General features: G+C 39.5%; 1 protein-coding gene across 2 annotated transcripts in view; it reads right to left on the bottom strand.

Annotated features, from left to right (window-relative positions):
* LOC138300866 (elastase-1-like) overlaps positions 1–25,719 on the bottom strand; it is a 215,454-nt gene that overhangs the window by 137,586 nt on the left and 52,149 nt on the right. The window contains exons 2-6 of one of the 2 annotated variants that reach the window (XM_069240705.1): positions 25,605–25,714; positions 22,710–22,804; positions 19,207–19,487; positions 13,612–13,775; positions 6,383–6,584 (exon numbers count right to left, since the gene is read on the bottom strand). In XM_069240705.1, coding sequence (XP_069096806.1) covers positions 6,405–6,584; positions 13,612–13,775; positions 19,207–19,487; positions 22,710–22,804; positions 25,605–25,714 — 830 coding nt within the window. In that variant the 3' untranslated portion in view covers positions 6,383–6,404. Of the gene's footprint in view, positions 1–2,801; positions 6,585–13,611; positions 13,776–19,206; positions 19,488–22,709; positions 22,805–25,604; positions 25,715–25,719 lie in introns of those variants that run through there. The other variant, XM_069240704.1, reaches the window with a different exon arrangement.

The following is a 25,719-nucleotide window of genomic DNA, read 5'->3' as shown; positions in this document are numbered from 1 at the left end:
TGCCTTACTGAAAACTGTGTGCTAGAAAATAAAACAAGTGCTTTGAAATGTGCTTACTCTAGGTGTCAGCCACAATGAAATTCAACATGATATTAAATAATGACTAAAGAAAATGTATTTTGTTTAATCATAATTAAATATACTAGCAAGATGATTATTAAAATGTACTAAAAGATTAATGGTTTAAATTTAAAATAATTGTTTTAGTCTTCATGTTTTAGCATTAGTTAAAAAGGCCTCACATTTTAGTTATTTTCCAGAGGCACGATGATTGAAAGAATGTTAGCTTTGCAAACTTCCTGTTTGACTTGCACAGTTGAAATTCTGTCCTGATTTTACTGCTGGTGTTATACATTTCCTTGAGATGAAAACTGTTAGTACTAAAATAATGAGCCTCAGTGCTCAATGTAGTGTTTTCATGTTGCATATTTTGTTCTTGCTCGAGTTTTAGTTTTTGGCAGGAAGCACATGTTATGTTTTTACGTTGCATTTAAAATTAATTTTATCATGGAAGCTGGTGTCCGGAGACGAGAGAGGAGTGACAGCGTAAAACCAATCCTGGCTGCAGAAAACTTGAAGAGATACATGTGAAGCGCAGATGATGTTTTATTGGCTGCACACTAAACCACCTTATAGTCTTGTCCAGTAGAGGCTTAGTTAGTAACTTTTGGGATTTTAATATATCAGAGCTTTAGATGATATAAGTTAGTTCTTCACTTTTTAAGCGTCTTTTCGGTTCTGTCAGATTCCATTTAGCATCAGTTCTGTTAAGATGTTGCTTAGCTTTTTGCCTATGATTCTAACAGTTCAGTTATATTAGGCCCAACTTTACTGAAGTTTCCCTTTCATGTCCTGATGCTGACTAATGAAGATCTGATGTTCCTTCTCTCTGCTGATGAAGATTCTACTGATTGCTGATCCATTTAGGAGAGGTATACCCAGTGTGCATTTGTCTTTCTTGCAGGTTTTTCTTTCTTAGAAAATGCAACCTCTTATTTTAGTTAGCGCCATAGTTAGATGTTTTCAAAATTAATTTTTGTCTTATTTTTATTTTTGCATGTAGCCCACACATGCTTTTTGAATCAAAGTGTTGGTCAGGGACACCTGACCTAATATCTAATTTTATTTAATGTATATTAATTAATTGTAATTCATTCAGTTGCACAAACTAAACGTATGCCATTTCTCCTTTCCACTGGATTATATTGTTATTCTGCATTATTCTTTTGGAGTGTCTGATGTTAAATGCTTTAGTATGATTGAGAGTCTTTAGGTGTTTTGGATAGCCTGTGATGTTTCTGTATTTCTATCATTTGGTCTTGCGCATGATTTTCTTAGCATAGTTAATCTAAAGGGCATTAAATGTTTTCATTTCACTAAACTGGTGTGGTGATTCATGGCCATTTAGGTCATGGTGTGTTTAAATGACTGACTCCAATTGATTATGTTGATTATTTGATGTTATACTTGATGTTTATTGGTTCACAGTCTCTGAATAGATGATCTCACACCCCTATCTGAGTCAAAAGTTCTGAGTCGACCTCTGAGGGTAATTGATGTTTTACCCTATAAGTGTCACCTTATCACAATAATATATATAATAAAATAAGGTCAGACCCGCCCACAGAAGCACACTGAATGTTCTCTCCCAGCTTCAAATGAATCATCAAACTGTCCACATGAAATCCTCAGCCTCCACCACCTCCCAGGTCAATACCTGTAGTCCTTTCGCAGGTGATTCAACCGCTGAATGACAGTGCCACCACCAAAATAGGATTACTAAGACTTTGTCACTCTTGCGCCACGTCTCACGTCTCAGCTGCCTCCTCAAAGCAGTTCAGCCCAGGATCATCAGTAGCACCTCAACATAGCTTGAAAAGCTACAACTTAACCAGAGCCAAGCACCGTTTAGTCTTCATGATACTGGTGTGAATAAAGAAGAGGGCTCTTGGACTAGCTCCTCCGAATAACAGTATTGGTTCTCTGACAATTTAAGCATCCCTAGCAACAGTAAGCCACATCTCCTATGTGTTTCCACTTACTCGGATATCCAACTGATGTTGTGTAGCAGAGTGTGGCGTGTTTTCTCCTGTTCTACCATCTTAGCCACACATGTTTGTAGTATGATTAAGCATTTACAGAGCACCATAAGCCACCAGCAATAGAACGAATACATTGTTTCAGATGTAATCAATATGAGCGTCTCATTTTAAAACCACAGTCACTTATATTACTGGGATAAGGCACAGAGTGGTTTCAGGCTAGGTTGCTCTCTGGAGGGGAGATGCTGTTTTAGAAGAGCTACTAGTTTTGTAGAGGCGTGGTGTATTGTTTGGAGAAATGTAGGTTTTTGAGGTGTGATTTTTTTTTTTAACAGATCTTGGTATAGTTACAAGAAATAGTTCTAATAGTGGGACAGAGTCATTTATATTTTTTAAGAGTTTGACTTTGAAGGTGGGAGCGCTTTTTGTGAAAGAACACAGTTCGGTGAAGCTGGTTTCTTTGAAAGGACATTTCTGCATTTCTCAGTACTGCTGCAATGAATTGATGCAGGAGTAGACAGGTATTCTGATGAGTGAGTACATACACTTTTAAATCTCCACTTAAAGCACCGGCTATTCTTTTACTTAGGAGAGATGCAAATTGCCACAGGGCGCACACAAAGCAGCTATTAAGTCAGTGAAATCAAACTTAGACAGGTTACAATGCACTACAACATTTTCCTGCTTATAATTTACATTAATGTTTTGTCATATTTACAGAGAAGAAAGTGATAGAAATGTAATAATGATATTTTCATATTTGTACTTTTGCATCAGATTCCCGATCTGTTGCTAACGTCCATTACCCTTTTGAAATTAACTGAAATTCTGGAGTTCAGTGACTTTAGAGCACAAAAAGACGGATTTAAAAAGGTACCTTGCATTAGCGGAAATTGAAATCCACGTCTGCAATCTACAACAAAACAGATGAAATAAACAATAGCAAAACCTTTGTTTTATTGACAGAGTGAGTGTAGAAAACATTTACAATTTCAGTAATGTGTACTGCCCTGGAAAATGTTTTATGAGGTGTTTTCAGTATGTTTGCAACTTAACAGCGTTAAATCACCAATCTTCAAATAGACTTGGCCTCCTTCAGATATGTTGCTATCCCCATTCAAAACACTATTTTCAATTTGTGTGTTTTTTCTGTGTTCTCAGTAGCGTGACTGGGCCCTTATGCTACACACATTAACTTGCATAAATCCTCTACTACCCAATGTGGTAAACCAATTATAGAAACACTATGGTGGGGAAGAGTATTGTCTTACTTAAACAATGTAATGATTTCAATTAAGGTGTGGGGGCTATATTAATATTACCTTTAGACAAAGAATCACGGTTCCTGTACAGTCATCATACACAAAGGACTGAAATGAACTTGAGTTGTAAAGCAATGTCAGTGTGTGTCAGGTTAAGAAAATAGAAAACTAAAGTATTCCTTTCATACGTGGGCAGAGGTTAGCAGTAGAATTAACTTTTACTGCCACTGGCTGTACTTCCCAATCTGACAGTGGACACTGTTTCCCTCAGTAGGCAGAAGAAAATGTGCACAGGGTGTGCCACATACAAAGATGCCCTACTCGCTTCCAGTGCTGACCTTAAAGACCAGCAGTCGAAAAACACACTATTCAACTTTAGATAGCATTTAGCAGTTTCAACTTTTGACAGCAGGCACCATTGTGCTACCCTGAGACTATTGGACATGCGGTCCGGGGAGTTCTTTCCACTTCTCGTAGATATCTTACATGGAGTGAGGTATTACTGCCCGGCACACCTTGGTGGACGGCCTAAAAGACCTGACTGGTGGTAAAGACTAGTTCCTCTGTTTTGTTTGGTGTCTGAGCAGAGAGGAATTACTCTAGTGATCCTTTTCAGCTCTGGCTTTTTCAACCTGAAACACTTCAATAAGTGATAAAAATATCTATAGTAAATATTTGTTTATCTTTTCTACTACATAGTTCAAAGGAAAAAATACAATTGCATGTAAAAAGTAAGGAAACATTTCTTCTATTATGAGGACATAAAACTGGTGTTTTTTAATTTTTTTTTTTTTAAAGATTAGCAGTGACACATTTTTCCGCCAGGAGCATGCTTAAAATGCAGTTTAGTTTTTGCACGGCAGATTCAAACTCCACATAAAGATCCAGATAAGGAAGTGACAACTCTGTTTTATGCATGGGTTGAGGCCAATATCCCTAACAGCAAAGATATTCTTAACAAAAAGCGTAGGGAGAAAAAGAGGTGCATAGGTGTAATCCAGGCTTTCATATATGCATTATATTTCAACATGGGACATGGGGCTCTAACGCTGTGATAACTATAGCAATAGGTCAATTGAACATTAGCATGAATGAACCATACTCTTCATTACTTGATCTGGGTACTCCTTGTAAACAGTCCATTGTGTTTTGAACAACAAAGTGAATCTAACACCAACAGTGGGTGAAAATATGAATATGATACTAGGCCCTCAGGGTCTACAGAATTGGGTGGGAGTAGTGTGGGCAATTGGGAATTTGATTGCTTGATTTTCTTCTGCTTCTTAATATACACCATTAAACGGTGTTAGGTAAAAGTGGGAAGAATCAAATAAGAAGTGAAGATATTTCATCTAATTACGTGTTAGTGCGCTGTTCGTATAGCTATATCATGAACACACACAGATTCTTCATTTTCATACAAGATCTTTCTGTGTTTTGCATGATAGCCCAAGGCGTATCTCATGAGACTCAATGCAAGAAGAAATCACGTATCCTTGTTGCCTCTATCCAGGGAATATAAGCTGAGGTGTGGGTGAATACGCTGGGTTTGTTCTGCACGGTGCACCCAAAACAGCTGGCACAAAGGAACATATGATAGTAAAGCCGACCTTGTATACTTAATTGATTACTGAGTTTTTAGAAAGCGAAAAGGGATAAGATGGATATAAGTGGGCTGAAAAGGAGGTGGTCTCAAAAGTCCTCATAAGGTATGTGAACTAAGGGCATGTCTTTATATGTATTTTAAAATACTGATGATTTCCATATATGGCGCCAGTTTCTGAAAGGTTACCCAATATCAAATACTTCCTCCATAGGGTCCCGACTTTTGATTTTGTCTTCTACTGCCAATCACAGTGCTATTGGGCAATGTTTGTGAACAGTATGTGAACACTAAGAGATGCATGTATGTCCCTCTGCACCACTGATGTCCACTTTTGCTTGCACAGATTGTCCTAGTTGCTGTGTAATTCTTTTTTTTTTTTTAGGTCATGAGGACTCATATTTTTAGCCTTCACGCTCTGCACTGCATTAACATTTATTTGAATATTTATTCTTCAATGGCATATTTTGCTGATGACTTAAGTCCTTTTTTACTGAAGCATCTTGGTCACCACTTAAGTGACTAAACAAATTTATCCTTTATTTACTGTGCTTCATGCTCATCAAACTATACTTTGTACTTCAGCAATTACTTTTATATATATCGGTCTGACACCTCTTCAGGCTTTGTGTGTACATCACAAATCACGCAACAATGCATAATCAATAGCGAGTGATGATTTGTTGAATTGGAGCTTTCTTTCTTGCATTGCTAGAAGGCGTGCCACTGTCTGAGTTATGTCTACATTTCAAATTGAACTTCCCTAGTATAAATGTAGTCACTTATGAAAAAAATAGACTTGACTGCTAGCCATTAGCAAGTAATAAACCAGTGGGTACTGATAACAATCAGCCAAATTTTAGTGGGGTGGACCATCCGTATATTATATGAGTATTTTATTTGTCAGCTATGGTCATTACTGTCCTTGGCTAATCTGGCTACGCATCATGCATTTAAATAGCCTTAAAAGGTAACAACTGCCTTCTGTGTGTTGTTCGGGAACATGGAATCCCAACAGTAACCTCCTAACTGACAGCTTATCGATTCACAAGCAACATTGGGCTCTAATGCTATTATAACTATATCGATATGTCAATTGGACATTAGCATGAATGAACAATCCATTTCATTACTTGCTCTGGGTACTCCTTGTAAACAGTCCATTGTGTTTTGAACAACTAAGTGAATCTAACAACAACAGTGTGTGAAAAGGTGAACATGATACTAGGTCCTCCGGGTCTAAAGATTTTGGTGGGAGTAGTATGGGTTACTGGGAATTTGATTGCTTGATTTTCTTCTGCTTCTTAAGATACACCATTAACATTAAACAGTGTTAGGTAAAAGTGCGAAGAATCAAATAAGAAGTGAAGATCTTCAATATGATTACGTGTTGGTGTGCTGTTCGTATAGCTATATAATGAACACATACAGATTCTTCATTTTCATACAAGATCTTTCTGTGTTTTGCATGATACCCCAAGGCTTATCTCATGAGACTCAATGCAAGAAGAAATCACGTATCCTTGTTGCCTCAATCCAGGGAATATAAGCTGAAGTGCGTGTGAATACACTGGGTTTGTTCTGCACGGTGCACCCAATGGGTCCGAAGCTCACCACACCATGCACCTCCCACTTTTCTCTTCCAATTTGGCACACAAGGGGCCCGCCAGAATCCCCCTGAAAGAAACAAACGTTTTGATGAATCTATATGCATGTGACAACTTCACTGTTGAAGAAAGCTTGTAAAAATGCATGGCACACCCATAAGTATGATGAATAGCCTGAAATGTCATAAATGGCTTATTTTACTCCTATACTACGCTTAAAATTGTAAATGAAGATCCACACCAGCCAAAAGAAGTCCTCTGGATAAGATCCTCAAAATAAGATTGGGATTGAACTTTATAGAGGTATGAGACCCACTGCTTACTGTGTCCAACCATAACTGCAATGGAACTCCTATTGCAGTCAACTAATATTGAAACAATGTTGTGGTATGGAGAGACGTTTAAGACATGGGCAAAGTGGGTTCTGGCCAAGGGCCCCAGCCTTTCAGGGGGCACCCTGCCAGAGCCAGCTATTTTTTGCAGAGAGTCTTGCCCTTGTCATAATCATTTGTGAACATATTGTTTTAAATACTGTTTTGATTTAATTTATTTTTGATGTGGGTGGTGTGTGAGAGTCTATTTACAGACATTTTGCAGAGAAATGTTGTATTTATGTTTCATGCAAGATACATAAAAAAAGTTTCTTTTAGATCAAAACAGGACCTCATATATGAGAAATGGGAGGGTGTCACAGATTATTTGCAGTAATATGAGTGAGCTGTTGCTGTTACAATATTGAAAACACAGGCCTGAATACTGGATGTAAACACATTTAGAATTTTAACCTCTGCACTGTCACTGACCTGGCCATGAGGAAATGGAAGAGCTGAAACTGGATCATGACTTCAAAGCTGTTCCGAACAGGTGCCCCCAATATATATCTGGTCCAGAGCCCCCAAAACCTTAAGATGCCCCTGGTGGTACGTGGAGTACATAATTTGTTTTGTATGATTCATGTATATTTTTGGATATAATGCTATATGGTAGTTTTAACAAAGCAGATGTCAACAAAGAAACAGTTAACGGTGGTTATAATTGATGTATTAGTACAATAATATAAAACCCCAAAAGTAAAATACATAGAATCTGTGCTAAGGTATAAGAGTAAATCAGAACTTGGAATAAGGACTTGTCAACTGTTAGGACAAATGTGGTGTGCTCAACACAGATTTCTATGATTCAATTTGCTTGATGTTAGTAGTCGTTTACATAATTTCTAAGTGAGTGCGATTATTTTAGTTTTGAAAGTTTCAATTATGGGAGTGATTATTGACTGAGGGCTGGGCAGGGGCATCGTTGTGAATTTACAGGACGTATAATGAGAGCAACATTTTTTTCCAGAGTTCAGTAGGTGGGTGAGGTTACTGTTCATTTGATTTAGGAATGCTCAGGCAATAGGCTAGTTTTTGCACTTTACGATCAGTGGGTTTGATTGTGGGGCAGGAGTGGGCGGGATTTAGAGAAATGTATAATAGCTTGGTAAGATAGTGAGTGACTTATGGTAATTCTGAAGTGAATACTCTTTATATAAATCAATCGATAATATATAATCCTGTTGGCCACCTATTTGGAGGTTGGCCTTCAGCCAATCCTGGTTTTTTATCCAAAGTTACTACATACATTTTCCCACTTTGTCCATTATACATATTGGCCTACTAGTCCCAGAGTGTTTGGTGCGCTGTGCGCAAACACACCTATCTCATGACACATGGACAGTTAACAGCTAAATGTTTTTAATGCCCAAGTACATTTCCCTGGCTTTTACTCCGTTCTTTATAACTCATGTACAATAATAAAAGTCAGAAGTCAGTAAAGAACAGTGAGGCGTACAAGCACAGTCCAACATTTTCCAAAGAGCATCAGTTTGCTGTCATATCATATGGATAACACATGAACAACGTAGAGTTCACAACGATGGGCTAAAGAACAACTGAAGAGGTGTGCGCAATGGAATGGAGGCACAAGAGTGAAGGACCCACAAATACAGGGCACAATGTCTTGATATGGCACCCGAACAATATAAAGGTAAATATTCCTGCTGAATAATGCGTGTAACACTTTTGGTCACCCTGTTGGAATGTAGCTCTATCCTAAATAAGGCCCAGAGTCTCCAATCTGAGTATATTGCTTTTTTACTTTCTTCACTTTGGTAAATATAAAACCTATTTTGTACTTTTGAAAATAATTTAGGGTCAGTCATGGTTTCACGGAGTCTGAGAAATTAAATCAACCGTTATTCCACTCTCCCAAACTAGCGGTTTGAACTTCATTCAGAGAAGAACTTGGTTTCTGACACTAGAGATCCAGTTGCCTGTTGAAATCTTCCTTTGAGTTCTACATATATTGAATTGTAAGTAATGTAGTCCTCGTCTGCATAGGTATAATTGTTCAAAAAACAATGGTCTCCCATGAACATAATATTTGAAGAAATGTGTTAGCATGTTTACACGAAGATATGTGATATATCTTTCAGTTTTCCATTAATGACTTACCTTAGGTATGCATATGTGGAGTAAGATTGTTTTATTTGTTAATTGAAATCTGGAAATTCAAGAACTCAAGTAGGGTAGTTTGCCTAACTTATTTTCTACGTCAGGTAAAGTGTCTTTGTCAGTAGTCACTGACAGAACGTCGGACTGATAAAACTGTTAATCTCCCCTGCCATTCATCTTCCCAGCAATGAGATGCACACAATTGTCAATTCTTCAGTTTAAATTCTAATTCACCGTTTTGTTTAGCAAAGTTGATTTTATAAAGAACCACATCTCTTCTGGTAATGCTTTCAAAAGTTATGTTGCATATGTGGTACCCAGGTGAGTTTTGGGCCAATTGACGATATTTTCATTTTAACCTTCCATAAACAAAAGTTGAAGGGGTGAGGATTTTTGATTTATTACTACTTATTACCGCTTATCGGAAACTTCGATAACTTTCAATTGCACCTCTGCTTCCAGATCTACTACATCCTTTTAGTTAAGCCCTTATCGAAAATTAGGCCGGTATTCTAGGGTGGGATACGTTCTACCTGATCACAAGTGCCCCAGTGTTCCCTTACTGGATTCTTCAGGGTTTGGAAACACAGAAACCGATTTTACTGACTGGAAATTCCAGCTTGTAAAATCGTAAGCAACTTTGCCAGCACCAGCAGTCAAGCCTCATACCGCAGTCCCTGACAACCTTTTCCTTTGACTAGGGGGAGCATGCAATATCCTACCCTTCTAAAACCATTCTTTCCTTGCCTCTAAATTACACTGCCTCTTTTTCAACCATTGTAGAAAGTCACTGGTCCTATTTACCCTATGCTCAGAGTAGGTGGTAAGTCACAGCATTAAACCCCCAAAATAGGGAATAATGTGCAGAATTCAGCTCTGTTTATTTCCATGTTAACTCTGCTATTCACGTTTCCAAGAGGGTTAATTTATAACAGGCTGAATTCTAGACAGAGATACTGGCCAGTAACATTGATCATTCTGGCCATTGGGAATCTCAGCATGAAATTCCACCTAACTTGCAATCAGGGCCTCAGTCAAACGGAGACTGTCGGGCTCCTTTTTCAGAAGTAGGACTAATGTCCTCCTCGTGATCAGGTATCCAAAAGACCTGCTCATCTGCAGTGACTATCCTAGAACCTGGATTGTGTTTGGTTGCTCAGGAATCCATCACAGACTGATTCTTCATTCCCAGATCCAGATCCACTTTTCCTCACATTTGTGTGTTGGGTCAACAAGAATACAAAGGGCCTGATCTATGAAAAGTTAGCGCCGCCTTTGTGTCATTTTTCGATGTAAAAGCGGCATAAATTTCAAAAATATTATTGTAAGTTTGCGCTGCTTTTGTGTCAAAAAATGACGTAAACGCGGCGCTAACTTTTCATAAATCAGGCCCAAAGTTCTTTAGGACTTGCAGAACTGCAGATCCTGAAGCAAGGGGGTTTGTAAGGAAGATTGCCTCTCCTCGCTGACATAACATCAAGAATGATCTACATCACCAGCCTTGCACTTCCCTATATAGGGAATATGCTTGGAGATGTACAGGTCTCCTTGCTGCAGGTAGCTCTTTCTGTTGGAATTTAAAGATGCATGGACGAGTGCATTAATTACAGAGACTGGAATATGTGATAAACGACTGGGGATTTAGATCTAAGATGGGGCCACGTAGAATGAGACTATATACTCAGCTGCTGTAAAGCATAATAATGGAATACTTCTGAGCATCTCTGAAGCCACACAACTATACCACATTTAGATATACTTTGAAGACCTGACTATTCTTGTCCTCCTGACCTCTTTGCCCACCAGCTCTGTTTCTTAGCACCAGGACACCCCAACAGCTTACCAGCCAGCCTTATCAAATGTGTTTGATTCATTAATTCAGTTATTCATTCATCCATCAACTAAAGTGCCTGAGGCAAACCTGCTTGTTCAAAGGATAATGCCACGAAGTGGGTATCCAGAATTTGTCGGAGACCAGTGAAGAATCATTTTATTTAAAAATATTTTGAAATCACAGGCACAACAACAGGTTAATGTTTCTTTTAAAAATTCATTGTATCTACTTCTTTCAATTCGTTGGGCTTTAAGTTAAAAAGAAAACATACCGTTTCTCGCAGTAAACAAATTAACCAAATGTTGTGCTTTGCAGGCAAACAGAACAGCCCATACAATCTGTGGGGGGGAAAAACCCTACAGCATTCCTTCAGTTACATGTCGAAATGGAATTTAAAGTACTTTTCCAGGAAGTGTTTGGCTAAACTGAAACCTATATGACGAAGCATCTATGAGCTCCATGTTTTATTTCATTGGCCTCTGCTTAGACTGTAGGCTAGATTATTGGCAGTGGCCTCCTTTTTCAGGCGGCAAATCGAAACCCTTTATTCCTAGCCAGACCTTTATGAACTACAGCTAGCAGTGGTGCGACTGGTGCAGTGGCAGCAGGGCCCAGAGGTGGGAGGGGACCCAGTCTGCTTTGCATCAACTGCAGTTATTTTACGGCTCCCTTTCAGAAGTTTTCAGACAGAGCCTGCCTGAAGCCGGACGTCGTCTATATCTTTACACAGGGTGGGAAGTGGAGGGGAAGACGAGAGTAGAGATTAATGCAGAAATAGAAAGGAGATAGGAAAGGGATAAAATGAGATAAAAGAAAGAAGGGAAAACATGACGGAATGGGAGAATTAGTGAAGGATCACAGAGAAAGAAACAAGAGCTAAGGGTAAGCAAAAGGGGCATGGGAACTGGACAAGAAAGGGACGAGAAATAAGGAACGAGATATGTACAAGTGATAGACAGCAGAGGGGGTAGAGAGCTGCTTAGAGAGGTTAAGAAGATTAGAGTTCAGGGAACGAAGGAGAGGAGAGAGGGAATGATAGAGAAGAGAGAAGGGGAGTCAGGTATAATGGGGAACCTAGAGACCTATAAGCAGGGGGCCCAGCTGAAATTAGTGAAGCAGGTGCAGTGGCACAAAAGGCTGATGATCTAAGTCTAATCTCCTCATGTTAACCAACATTGAAGAGGAAGTTTAAGTGTCGCCATAAACACTTTGAATACTGATGACAATACACGGCTCACTCTGTCACACCATCAGCCCCTCCACAGCTTCTGATTTCGAGTGGAAGGACCAAGGGATAAGTAAGGATGTACCAACGCAGGCAATAAATGCCCTGTTTACTTTCTGTTCCTGCTGGTGTTTTTATGACTTTTTTTTTATAACCAGTCGCAGCAAGGGCAGTGCCAGAATTACAAGAGAAGTAGCAGCGTCCGATGAACCCCCTGCCCTTAATTGACATGGATACTGGTATGTTTGGCGTGGGCCAGCCCATTATGCACACTAGTGTAGGGAGATGCTGATAATCTCCCCTTTGTTTTATTTATTAGATGGTCTGTCCGGTGACGCGAACCGGCAGTAATAAAAAGGCCAAGGGAGCTTCCCTCGTGGCCAGTATCCTGTTACAGCTGTCCGCGTATTATGTGCCCGATAATACTGGTACACGAACTGCGTTAGGCCTGAGAACAACGTAGCAGGAACCTAACAGATGCATCTTCTGCCGGTGGTCCAGCTATAAAAGACAATGGGAGGCTGAGTTTGCTAAGTTGTTGCCCCCGCTTCCTGCCACTGCCTTCTGGCCCCTATTTGATCCTTAACCAAGCATTTGAAATTGGTGGGTGGGACATAAAAACAATTTTTTCACCAACTAAGTCTACTTCAGGACCAGCACATTGAGGTAATTCCCTAAGCGAAATGGGTGCCTGTGCTCCCGTTTTCCTGACTATCACAAATCATCACTATCTTCTTTCCCATCCACACTCTTAGATCAAATATGATGTTGGGTGAGTGATCGTTGTACAATATTATGGACAACAAAAACAAACCTATGGGTAAAATGCAAATAAAGAAGATGTTTTTTTATATTTTTGTGGTTTGATTTTACCATAGGAGTTAGACTTTCATGGGCATAGGGAGAACAATATTAAGTATGTGTTGGTTAAGGTGAATATGTTTACTACACCTGCTCATGCCTTGCTGCAATGAAGAGATTAAATAAATATAAGAGCGACCCAAATGTTCATGTGAACCTGGGTTTAATATCTGGGAAAACACATTCATGTGAAACTCATTAAAGAGAATGCACAATTAGGCAGGAATTCCTGCAACTGAATTAATCAACAAATCAACTCTTTCATCTGGAAAGTTGTAATTCTGTCAAGGTTATCATAATGATATACCATGCAACCAGTACTGAAATGCACCATAGACATTCATTGCAAATCACAATAAGAGCAAACAAATTATTTTTAAAAACACTGACAAATAGTACATGGTGAAGGAAGTGCTCCCCAAGTGAAAAAAGCCACTACGCGAATGTGTGCTTTTCCAGAGATTGCTGCAATGAACAGCCATTCACCCAAGGTCGCATAACTCAGTGGGTTACAGTACCTGCTGCAGTTATATGTAATTAAATTTCAGACTGTCAACTTTCATCTACAGGGTCGATAAAATGAGTGTCACTGAGTTGGGTAACGATAATATGTGCAAGTCACAGTGTTAAAAAATCTTCAATTTTGGCAGAAAGTTCTCGATAATTAGTAACTGTTTTGCATTACCTGGCAAGCGGCAGGTGGGCCTCCAGTGTCACGCAAACCTGCACAAATCATTGACTCTCGCACACGGTCTCCCCAGAATTTCTTCTGTCTGCATGTTTTGAAATCTATGATAGGTAATTTCACCTGATTCAGAACTTCAGAGAGGGTGAGGTTTTCCTTTCCACCTGAAAAACACAAGAAACTGCCTTCAGAGTTTGCTCAGTTACCATTTGTCCACATTGGGAAAACTGTAAAATGCAGATTGCCACAATAGTTCATAAGGAGAGGATCCGATACGTATCATACTACCCCTTCACAAATGCAACAAAAACAGCAAAATGTTTCTGAACTTGTGTCTGCGGAAAGTACTTGTGCAAATTACCCTGAATTTAGGCAACATATGCTGCATGCATGCAGGAAAACTTTGTCAATTCTTCCATAAAATATATAGGAAGGGCATTTTCAGATTCAAAGAAAGTGTATTATATTTGGAGGGGGTGACTGCTCACCCCAAGGAATAATAATTCTTGTTAGGGTGAACACTCCAAGTCACTAAATTATCCTGAACTCAACACCTTGGTAAATATGGCATAGAGCAGACAGGCTTCACTTAGGGCAATATGCAAAATATTTATGCTGTACCAAGACAGTAATAAGGCCAAACTGCCAAATAATAAAAACCCTAAACTGAATTAGAAAAATAGAGTCATATTTAAATAACCAAAATGACATAAAAACTAAAAAACTCCAGAAAGGCGAGCCAGAGATAGGAATTTTTAAAGATTTAAGTAAAAATAGAGCCAAAAAAACTAAGTTCCAATAATAGTCTATGGAAGCAGTCAAAAAGGGCGTAGACACAATTTGAAGTTGGCCACAATGGAGGCTGGGTCGAATACACCAAGGGGATTGGACTCAATGAAGTCTAGAAGTCAAAAAGTTCGTAAAGGTTTTTAAGGCCCACTTCAGAAAGCAACGTTGGCAACTTTTTGAAGAAAATATTTGAAACTTCTTGTAAGTCCCAAAACAGAATGGCACTTTGTCACTTTTATAGAAGCAAAATCCTCTACCCTTGCGACGTTGCTGACATTGTGCCGTAGCCATGGAACCAAAGGACAGTTAGCTGAATTATGTTGGTCTCAGACTGGATCTTTGGAGATTCCGCACTGAACATTTTCTAGGTTCTACCTCAAAATGGGACTTAGTTATTTTTTCAGAGATGTATGGACTTTTGAGTGGGACAAAGCTGACATCCAACCCAATGCTGGTGATCTACGGGTCATATATTTTGACTGTGGTTCCCACTGAAGGCCAGAAGGAAAAGTTTTCAAAGGTTTTCAGACTTTCTTCTAGTGCCAGAATAATCATAGGCATTCACTTCTAAGGTCCCCGGCACCCAATGGAAAGGCAATTAAAAAGGCATTGAATCTACACAAACATGAAATTGAAAAGCGAAAGGAAACTATTACTTGAAATTTTTTACAGAAGCATTAAATAATTTGAGAAAAAACATTTAGCTTAGTAAGGGACTTCAGGAACAGTGACTGTACGAAACAAGCCATAAAACCTTCACAAGGCCTCTGTGACAAGCTGCCCGAGAATTTTAGCGAAAACATTCAACTTATCCTGCAAGATATTGACAAAGACCCCGTGGGGTCAGAGCCACCCATAGAGGAGGAGGGCACAAGTGCAGTACATACAGAAAGGGGGTCCTTTAAACTAGGAGCGATTGAAGAGATGGAGGAGGAGGAATTTAGATCATTGGCCCTGAAGATCTCCTTGGGTTCCTTATTAGTCCCAATACCACCAACTATGTGGAGGGATAGGGCAGACGAATTACGCCAGCTTTGGATATTTTTGATCCCAGTAACTACCTCCAAATTTCACAGCGCCCCCAACCTATAAAAATAATGGAAAAATATATTAGTAAAAAACTGGCTAGCGATCTGGAAAATGTTACATCTTGGATATTGGGCAAATGGGTTTCAGGACACTCAATCAGTGTTTATTCTGGCCTTGGATGAGCTGTAGATGATGGTGGACAGAGGTCAAACAGCAGTTCTAATATTACTAGATCTGTCAGCTGCGTTTGACACCCTTAAACACCACATATTGACTCTTAATCTGAAGGAGATAGGAGTAGAGGGACCGCTGTTGAAGTGGATTGAATCTTACTATAATATTGGGTCCCAAGCAATCTCTCTCCCGTCCTTCCACTTGGAATATAAGAGGACATAACACAGGGTACAACAGCCTTCGGCTCTGAGCCCCATCCTCTTTAACATATACTTATGACCACTGCTGACCCTTATTATATCTCATGGGATGTTGACACACAGTTAATTTTGGCCATAGAAAAAAAAATAATCATAGCCCAGTAGAAGGGCTGCACAGATGTTTAAATGAGGTAGGGAGTTGGCTGAAAAGGAACTCCTTAAAATTAAATGGAGGAAAAACTGAATTTTTATGTTATTCACCCTCCAAAGAGCGGTGCTGTCTCTTGAAGGACTTCTGACCATGGATTGGTTTGGATAACCTTAAGTCAGCTCAGGTACTGTGAAATCTAGGAGTATACCTGGAAGATAAACTAGCCATAGAAGCACATATCATCAAAATGGCAGCCGCTTGTTTCGTTCTGCCCTCAAACCTTTGAAAAATTGTTCCACTTTTGCCCCAGCCAGCAAGAAAACTAGTAGTCCAGAGTACGCTTCTGAGCAGAATTGACCACTGTAATACACTGCTTCTGGGGACGCCTGAGTACCTAATAAAAAGATTATATTGAGTACAGTCAATAGCGCAAAAACTGGTTCTGGACAAATCTTGATTTGACTCCTCATGCAGTGTCTTAGGAGAGCTACACTGGCTTCCAGTTAACGGGAGGATGCTTTTTTAAATCTGTGGTCGTGGTCTATAAAGCCCTGGACAGGACAGGCATTATTGACATTACAGACTTCAGAGCAAACTGCAATCTGCCTCAGTCAAACTAGTCTGTGTGTCAAAGTTCAGGAGAGTTAAGTCAGGGAGGAGATCACTTCAGGTAAAAAAAAGCCCAACTGTGAAATACATTTTCAGGTCCCCTAAGAGCCATGTTGAATCGTTCTGACTTTATGAAAATCTGAAGACTTGGGTCTTTCTGAAACAGAAGTAGGGCCAAAATTAGATTATTCTGAGTGCACTGTGGCACAACAATTTCAGTTTCCATTTGGTGGCTACTGGCATGGATCTAATGCACCATGATACCTGTTAGGTGAGCATCACGCTTTATAAATGTCAGTTACTTACTGTTACTGCTGCTTATGGGCATATGTACAAAAGCATTTTTGAGGTCTCAGAATCGGGCCATTACCCAAAAATGTTTTTCCATATGTACAGAGCACACATTTTGACCTGTTAATATGTTACTGAATCGTAATTTGTGTTTAGCAAATACATATTTGGAAAGGGCTTGTAGAGGACCTCCTTTCCAAATCCTGAATTGCAGTGCTATGTATGATTGTTTTGTGACTGAATTACAATCACAAAGCATTCATTTTTTACTGACACCTCGACTTGTTATAATTATTCATAAATGGGAAGGGACACCCATCGGACCCCTTCCCCTTTGTGAATGTTGAAACAAATATTCTTTAAGAGCAGGCAGTGGTCACTACTCTTAAGAAATGTAACTTAAATGTTTCATTTTATTTTTTGAAACGCATCCCATTTTCCTTTAAGGAACACAGACTGCATTAAAAAAAAAAGAATTGTTTTATTAGAAAGAAGTCACAGACAAGGTGGTCTGCTGACCCCAGCAAGCCACCATCCCACTGATGGCCATCATTCCTAATGGGTCACAGATTGCAACCTACCTCATTAATATTCATGAGGTAGGTCCATTGGGACCCCATTTGAAATTGGTATTAAAACTTGTACATTTTTGTACATTAGTACTTGCAATTTCCCAGTGCTATTTGCAAAAAAATAGCAATTAGGAATTTAGAATCCCTATATTCTATACATAAAGCCCTTAGGCCCATATTTATACTTTTTTTTGCACCGCATTTGTGTAATTTTTTGATGCAAAAGCAGCGCAAACTGACAGAATATAATTGTATTCTCTAAGTTTGCGCCGCTTTTGCATCAAAAAATTATGCAAATGCAGCGCAAAAAATGTGTCAGGCAAAAGTCAACAGCAGAGTTCAGTCCAGGTCCAGGGTATCAACAGAAGGGGCAGCAACCCCCACCCTGAATGTCCAGTTGAGCTCAGAGGGGTCATCCCTAGTTATTAAGGTTGACCTGTCAATCAAAGTGGTCTATTGTGTGGGTCCTGGGAGGAACTTTCACACCTCATTAAGGTCAAGCACTTGTCTGACAGATGCCGAGGAGCTGCTGTAAATCAGCATCGAAGACCTTCAACCAGGGAAACAGTAACTTTCATAAAGTTACTTTTCCTAAATAGTGATTATAAATCCAGTTTCACCACTGAATTGAGCTTTTAATGAATATTAAAAAGAGTGGTGGAATTCTTTTCCTAGTTGGTCTTAAAACCGAAATACAGTATTAGTAATTTTATCCGTTTTTTGTATGGGACAATAAGGCCTGCCACAATGAAACAGCTTTCGAGGGGCTGCCACTATGGGGACATTGTGACAATAATTTTGTACGTCACACTTTTAAATAACATGCAGCCTACCTTGGAGCTACAGGGATGACTTAGGGGTGACTTATTAATGTTTAAAAGGGATGTCTTTGCCAGTTTGCACTGCATGTTTTACACTGCAGCAGTCAAGCTACAATGGTAGGTTGTAAAGCCATGTTTTGTAGGCTGAATCTGTGGATGGTAAAATGAGTGCTGCAGTACACATGTGGCATTTAAATTCCAGGCTCTGGCTCCATTTGCGACACCATATACTAGGGACTTATCAGCAAGATACTTGTGTCAGTTAGTAATAAGCCAATTTAACCATGTTTAAAAGGGGAGCACAGGCACTGTACTCCTGTTTAGGAACTGTAAAGTGCAAAGAGTTCTAAAGCCAGCAAATATAGGGTTACAGAAAAAGGCAAAATATTTAGGGTGACCATGCAGAAAAACTGGATTTCTTCACAGCTGAATCCCTGCATCTACTCCTGCACCTATCCTTGCCTTAGCTTCCCATCTGCCCTTTGGGATCTGGATTTGTGGATGATGTATCATGTGTGCATCATCTATGCCAAAACACCAACAACCCATGTGATTCTTTGCAGTTCTCTGGATAGGCCCTCCAATAACCATCAAGAGAAATACACTGCCACAGAGTTGACAACAGAAGGGCTTGCATAAAATATCACGTCCCCACACTCTTGAAACATTCAATGCATAGTACAGAGGTTGGTACTTCCTCCTCACACACAGATAGACAGCCAAACACAGACCCACACAAACAAACAGATGTGCACACACCCACAAAGACAGACACGTGCACACACACAGAGATAAGGAATTGGCGGGTCTATGGAGATCCAGAGGAGGATCAGAAGAGCAAACAGAGGAGTGGATTTCAACTCTGCAATAGCAGTTAATTATTAGAAGTTGTATAGTTGCTTACTCCATGCAGAATAATATATAGTGAACTATTATCTCAGGCCACACATGATAGTTACCTCTTGTGTCCCCCCAACCAGTCACCCAGCAGAAGTGGCCTGAACGGGGGATGTTCTCTCGTCTTGGTAAGCAGGCATAGTGAATGAAGTGGTTGGCCATGATGTCTCCTACTGGCTTGACCAAGGCCACATCGTAATCAAGCTCATTCTGGTGGGGGTAGCGAAAGCGTTCATGACGATAGATGCGCTTGACATGGTAGGCTTTCTCTGTGGGTTCGGTCAGGTTGAGGTTATGCTTGCCCAAGACAATTCGCCAGTTTGCAGCATCTTCTGCTTTTCCCCTAATTAAAGTGCGAATATTGTAAATATAAATTAGGTTAGCACCACATGAAGACAGAAGACCTGGTAAATTGGTCATTCCTGAAACCACAAAACTAATAAAAATAATCCTCTTTTAAATGAGTAATTTCAGTACTAAAATATATTCTTTTTGGTCAGCCCTGTGTCACGTAGGAAACAAGTGAGTTTAATGAGGTTCAGTTTGCAGTTACACAATGGAGGATAATTGCTGTTGCAATGTAATCAAAATCCTTTATGACTAACCCAAAACAGGGAAGAGACAATACATGCTATAGTTCCATCACCAGTGAATAATAATGAGGTACATGATTACTCATGGCTGACAGCTGCTTTTCATGTGTAATAAAACAATTTTAAAGTCCCTTCTTTCATGTTTGTTCGCAATCAACACAGACTCTTATCTTGGACCCTGGCTGTGGCAGTATCTAAGTGTAATACATTTGATACTTATTCATATCTGAAGACCTTCAAAGGCATATTACTACAAGAAACTTGGTCAAGAATGCTGATACCCCGATAGAGTGCACTCCAGTAGTGTGCAAAAAAAGGTGGCTGTGTTTGATCTGGTTAAACTAGGGTGCATTACTAACAGGATACTCTTCAAACGTAAGTACTTCTAGGGGAGAGTCTATAGTTGAATATTATGAAGCTTAGTTTTGAAAATTGATAAAGCCGTCCAAGAGGGCAATTACAGCCTATTCATAGTTAACACCTATTATGCTCCCACTTTGGAAGATATAATTATTCTAGATAGTTTAAAAACATAATAAATGTGACCATGGTCAGATATGAGAATCACACCATGAGAAGTGACTACAATGCCAAGATGATGGATTGACTCCTAGTTTATGACACTGTATTGATTATTAAACAATTGTGCGCTGGTCTGATTCATGGGGTAAAATGAGTGTATGATGAACATTCCACAATAGCCTTAGAATAATGAACGGAGGAATTGATTGGAGTAATCTGAGTAGGGCTACTAGATTAGCTAGTACTGGATAGCAGCCCTGCACTACATCTATGTTAGTGCTGACACATTTTCTTTGGGCAAGTTCTTTGAATTAGTGTGCAGATTAGAAAGTGATAACTTGGCTCAAGTCATCCCTTTAACCTGGCAAGGAGATTACTTTTTAGTGGCGCTAATTCAAATGGTTTATTATAACATTTAGGAGAAATACTATATGAATGTTAGGTCAAACATGCAGACAAAGGAGGGAAAAATGTTATTGCTTGTTAATAAATCTCCTGCTTACACCCCTAATAATTAAACCCTGGCTAATACGTAAATGACAAACTTGAGGGAGTTGAATGCAACCCAGCAAGACCAGGCAGGAAACAGCCTTGGCAAACATTTTCAAACCAGCCCCTCACTGCATCCTACTAATGAAAAAGCCAAAGTGGCATAATTACCAGTCCTGACCTGCAAACCATTCCTGCACCTTTTAATCATAAGTAAGTAAGCACTGACATCAAATGCATTATTTTTAAAATCAAAATTGAAGAGACTATGAGTCCCTTTAGTCAGGAGTAAGAACTATTCTGTAACAATTTGTGAAAAGGAAAGTGTATCTCTTCACACATTTCCCCATACCTGGAATCTACAAAACTTGCTAAAGTAGCTGTGTAGGGAGGTTTACCCAATACCCCACTGGCTCTCTCATGCTTTCCTCACTTTCTTACAGAAGGTCGATTCTCACTCCTTAGCTTTACCCAGTTCCCCATACCAGCTTGCAGCTCCACCATCTCTGATCCAGTACTCACCATTCTGGACTTCCTCTGCACCTCACAAACATGGCTAGACGTGACATAACTAGACATGCTGGCCTGATTTACTGCACTTTATGTCAGATTTCCATGTGGTGTGATTTACTCTCCAATACAAATCATGATTTGAGGTGCAAAGTTGCCTAAAGTAGCTGAAAGTAGCGCTAACTTTTCTGGCTTTCTGGAGCAGCTCCCCTGTGTCACTTCTAAGGCTACTAGGACCTATAAGATAGTACTTAGGGGCAGAAGCCACAAGCAAGATGCAGTCCTGGTCCAGCTGGTACTGGTCGATTCATGAAAAAGGCCTCTCGCAGCTTGTTGTGTCCCTGTTGCCACACAGGAGGTCATTAGAATAACCATTGGATTCCATGTCTTTGTCCTGGGTTCAAGAGGGAGCAGGTCCTGTCTTTCAGGGGCCCTTTCATGCCACAGATAATAGGTATAGTCCTATTCTAATCTTCCACAGTTCCAGAAAGTGTTCTGAGAAGGGTCTCTTAGGTTTCCACATTTATGTTTGGCAGCAGCTAATGGATGGGGTGACTACTGACTGCTCCCTAACCAATGGGGTAAAATTTCCCCAGGTCCACCCTACCCACATTTTCAGCAGTTCCTATTTGCTGTATTGTAAAAAATTCTTCAGTGCACCTTGCTCCTAATACTCCAGATGGAGAAACCCCTCCTTCATTATGCAGTGCCTGTGTAGTTAACCAAATATGTGGCCAGGGAAATGAGCATTGCCCTTCTGTGTGGTCAACCAAAACCAGTTCTGGGGTAGTTTATCTCCCACTAGGTGTCTTGCCAACCTGGCTGGGGGCACAAAGGGCTTCCATCTCCAGGTCTCACCTTACATTTACTTACTTAAAGGGCACTTACGACTACACTTTCTGCAGAGAAAACGTTCAAAGACAAACTGCATCACTCTAGAAGATATGCAGAAACCAGTTGAGAAGCCAGCAATACATGCCTAAGCTAGTGACACATTGAATAATATATGGACATGGGAATAGCATTGACAAAGAAATATCCTCTCCTGGAGAAACTGTACCATTTTATGTACTCCATTTATTTACTTTGAAACACCTGTCCGTCTTGAAAATTAAAAACCTAGTGTTAGGCATAGTAAAAGTCATTACATTGAACAGAGAGGGAGTAGGAGTGACAGAACTGAAATAAACACAGAGATTGAAATACAGTAAGAAGAGAGAAATGTATTACATTTTACCCTCTGCCTAGGGCCAGACGCAAATTCTACTAGTCCAGAGAGCTCTTCCATCCCCACTACTAAATAACCCATTACCTATTAATACATCTTGGCATGCATATTTGAAAGTCAACTAAAGGTATGGCATGAGGATGCAAAAGAATGGCCAAAGAGCATTTTGTACCCCCAACTACCCGACCAGTGATTGGTTAGTACTTCCAATGTGATAACTTACTTCTGAAAGCAGTGAGCAGCAGTGAGTACCCAGTTTTTGTGAATAAGGGTTCCACCACATACGTGAACATATGTCTTACTTCCTCTAGCCCGAACCTTAAAAAAAATAGAAACGTTTGAGTGTGTAGGGGAACATGTACATAAAATTGCAGAAACACATTAGGAATTATTTTAGGTACTCTACTGACTTATTTAACTATCTGCTGTAAAATCTCATGCTGTCAACTCTTCAGAAAACTACAAAAGAAAGTATACAGAAAGAGTGGGATTTGGTCAGCAACAATCAACCATTGAAAATATAGTTGGTTTTTTCTGTGTGAAACATTTCATAAATGGCCTGCCACTCAAACCCATAACATTTTGTGGCGGTATAAGGTGCGCCGTGACTTTACATTCAAGATTTGGCGATTGGACACAAAAGAGTTCCTTAGTGTGTCTGCAGCTATTACTGTCATTAGGTCAGGATTATAACTAATCAGAAATCCAGAACTATTATCTTTGCCAATACTCATTAACTTGGTTATGTGTTTTAAAGAGAATTTGAGGCCCAGATTTACAAATATTTTGCATCAGGTTTACTTTGTTTTTTTGACACAGACCCAACACAAAGTCTATTTTGTTATTTACAAAGCAACGCTAATGTCAAATTGCACAGCTTTGTTAAAAAAAAAAAAGTAACAGCACTTTTGCTGCCTTCCATTACTTTTCATCAGTGAGATGTTCAATGGGATGTGCATGGACATTCCCGTGCATCCAGCCGTGGATTATGACACAAACGCATATTTACATAGAGTTGTGTATATGAGTTTGTGCCAAAATGGTATGTCTGCCTTAGGCTGGAATAACGAGGAAAAATGACTTTATTTCTCCTCGTTATTTACTCTTTGCGTGAGTACTTCAGAATGCAGCACACATACAAAAAGAAAAAGCCACCAAGGACAGCTTTTGTGCAGGGACGTACACTTTCCCGAACAAAAACTATCCTGACCGTAATGCTAGCACCAATGCACCATGCAAAAAGGGTGACTGCATTGGTGCTAGGGAGCCAAAGTGCTCCACCACAGTAAAAGAGCAGAATTGCATAATTTATTTGAAAATATGCCATAGTTCTTCTGTCTTCCTTTCACACATACAGCATCTCTTGTGTTGGCTGGCAGTGCACCTTCATCATGAGCTAACTAACTGGCCAATCACTTTATCAGCTTTGATTAAAGGCCAATATTTGGTCATAATCTTCTTAATCTCCAATGAATACTCATTAAAAGTTGTCACATATCTCGCGGGACCAGGGTCAGTCTCCTTCTTTTTCGGGACTAAAAGTTTTTCTCTATGAACCTCCCCTGCCTTACGGCATGCCTGCCTCACAATATTGCATGGGTATCCCCTGGATTTGAACCTTAGATTAAGAAGATTATGAGCAAATATTGGCATTTAATCAAAGTTGATAAAGTGATTGGCCAGTTAGTCAGTCCCCTACCACTGTTAACCTACAGAAAAAGTAGTTCCATGCGAGACATTCTGGTACACAGTTTTGTACCGAAAAAGAAGGGAACCCTTCTAGACACACAATTGGGGTTCTACAAATGTTCCAAATGCAAAGCAGGCAGTGTTAGCAGTAATCGGAAACAGTATATTTTACCGATGGGCAAGAAAGAGAATATTAAGAAATTTATCACCTGTACCTCAGATTTTGCCATTTATGTCATTGAATGCCGTTGTGGGTTGCAATATGTTGGCAGTACAATTTTCCCTCTTAAAAAACACATCTTAGAACATTGGAGAGCGATAGTGAATAAGGATACTACATATCCAGTGGCATGCCATTGTAACGTAGTACATTATGGGAAATTAGATGAGATGAGATTCTCTGGGATTGATAGGGCAGTGGGTACCATCGGGGGGGCGACAGAGATAAACAATTGAGGAAGATGGAATCAGAATACATTATTCGATTGAATTGTCGTTTCCCGTGGGGATTGAACAAGGATGAAGAACTTCATGTCCATATTGGATGAGTGCATAATATCCAGTAAAGGGAGAATTAGGTTAGTGTTATACAAATTGGTAGTTTTTTAGTTTTATAGTTTTAACTCGGTTAGTGAAGTCATGTGGTGACTCCTCCTAAAAGGGAGACAAGGAATGGTATAAATAAAGACGTAGTGTCCTATAGGTTAATTTTGAGGTTGGGAGGGGCATTGATGCCCATCAGAGATGAATAGATGAATTAGGTAATTAGAAATGTATAATTTACAGAGAGGAGCAATGCATATGGGACACAAAGAAGAAGGGGAAGAAAAAGGAAAGGAAGAAAAAAAAAAGAGATTTCTTCTATGTCTATTAATTAGACTAGTGGTTATTTAAAGAGTAAGATGGGTCACATGACTTGAACACTTGGAGGGCCAGGAGGAAGACCGTGATGGTTGAAACGCATCGCCCTAAACCTGTGATTCTTTGAGGTTTTTGAATTTATATGGAATTCCTGACATAAATAAAGGACAGTAAACTGCATGGAGTGCCGTCGTTTGAATCTTATGTGAAGCATATATATATATATATATATATATATGTCCACAAAATGAGTCAAACTTGTTATAGTACACAAAAAGCTCACACTCCCAGGCCGAATTCCAAATTAATTTATTTGTCAACATTGTCAGAATTTCAATCTCAAGGAGATCATCCTCACAGCCACTATATATATATATATATATATATATATATATATATATATATTTATATATATATAGGTTTTTCTTCCCTTATATATACTCACAATTTCATTGAGTGGTAAATGCATTGCGTGGTAAAGGATGTATAGTAAAGGCATGCGTTTTAAAGGCATTTGTTGTAATGTCAACCATTTGCCTGAGTACAAAGCGAATTACATACACTTTACCTGCAAGGACACCTGCCATGGCCATGAGTATGGCCGCGCTTCATTGCCAGACACTATCCGTCCAGCAGTGTTGGGCTGAAAGTGTGTTATTCCACAGTCCACTGGCCAGTCTGCA

This window comes from Pleurodeles waltl, chromosome 6 (assembly GCF_031143425.1).
Source record: "Pleurodeles waltl isolate 20211129_DDA chromosome 6, aPleWal1.hap1.20221129, whole genome shotgun sequence".
Taxonomy (NCBI): domain Eukaryota; kingdom Metazoa; phylum Chordata; class Amphibia; order Caudata; family Salamandridae; genus Pleurodeles; species Pleurodeles waltl.
This window is presented reverse-complemented; position numbering and strand designations above follow the sequence as displayed.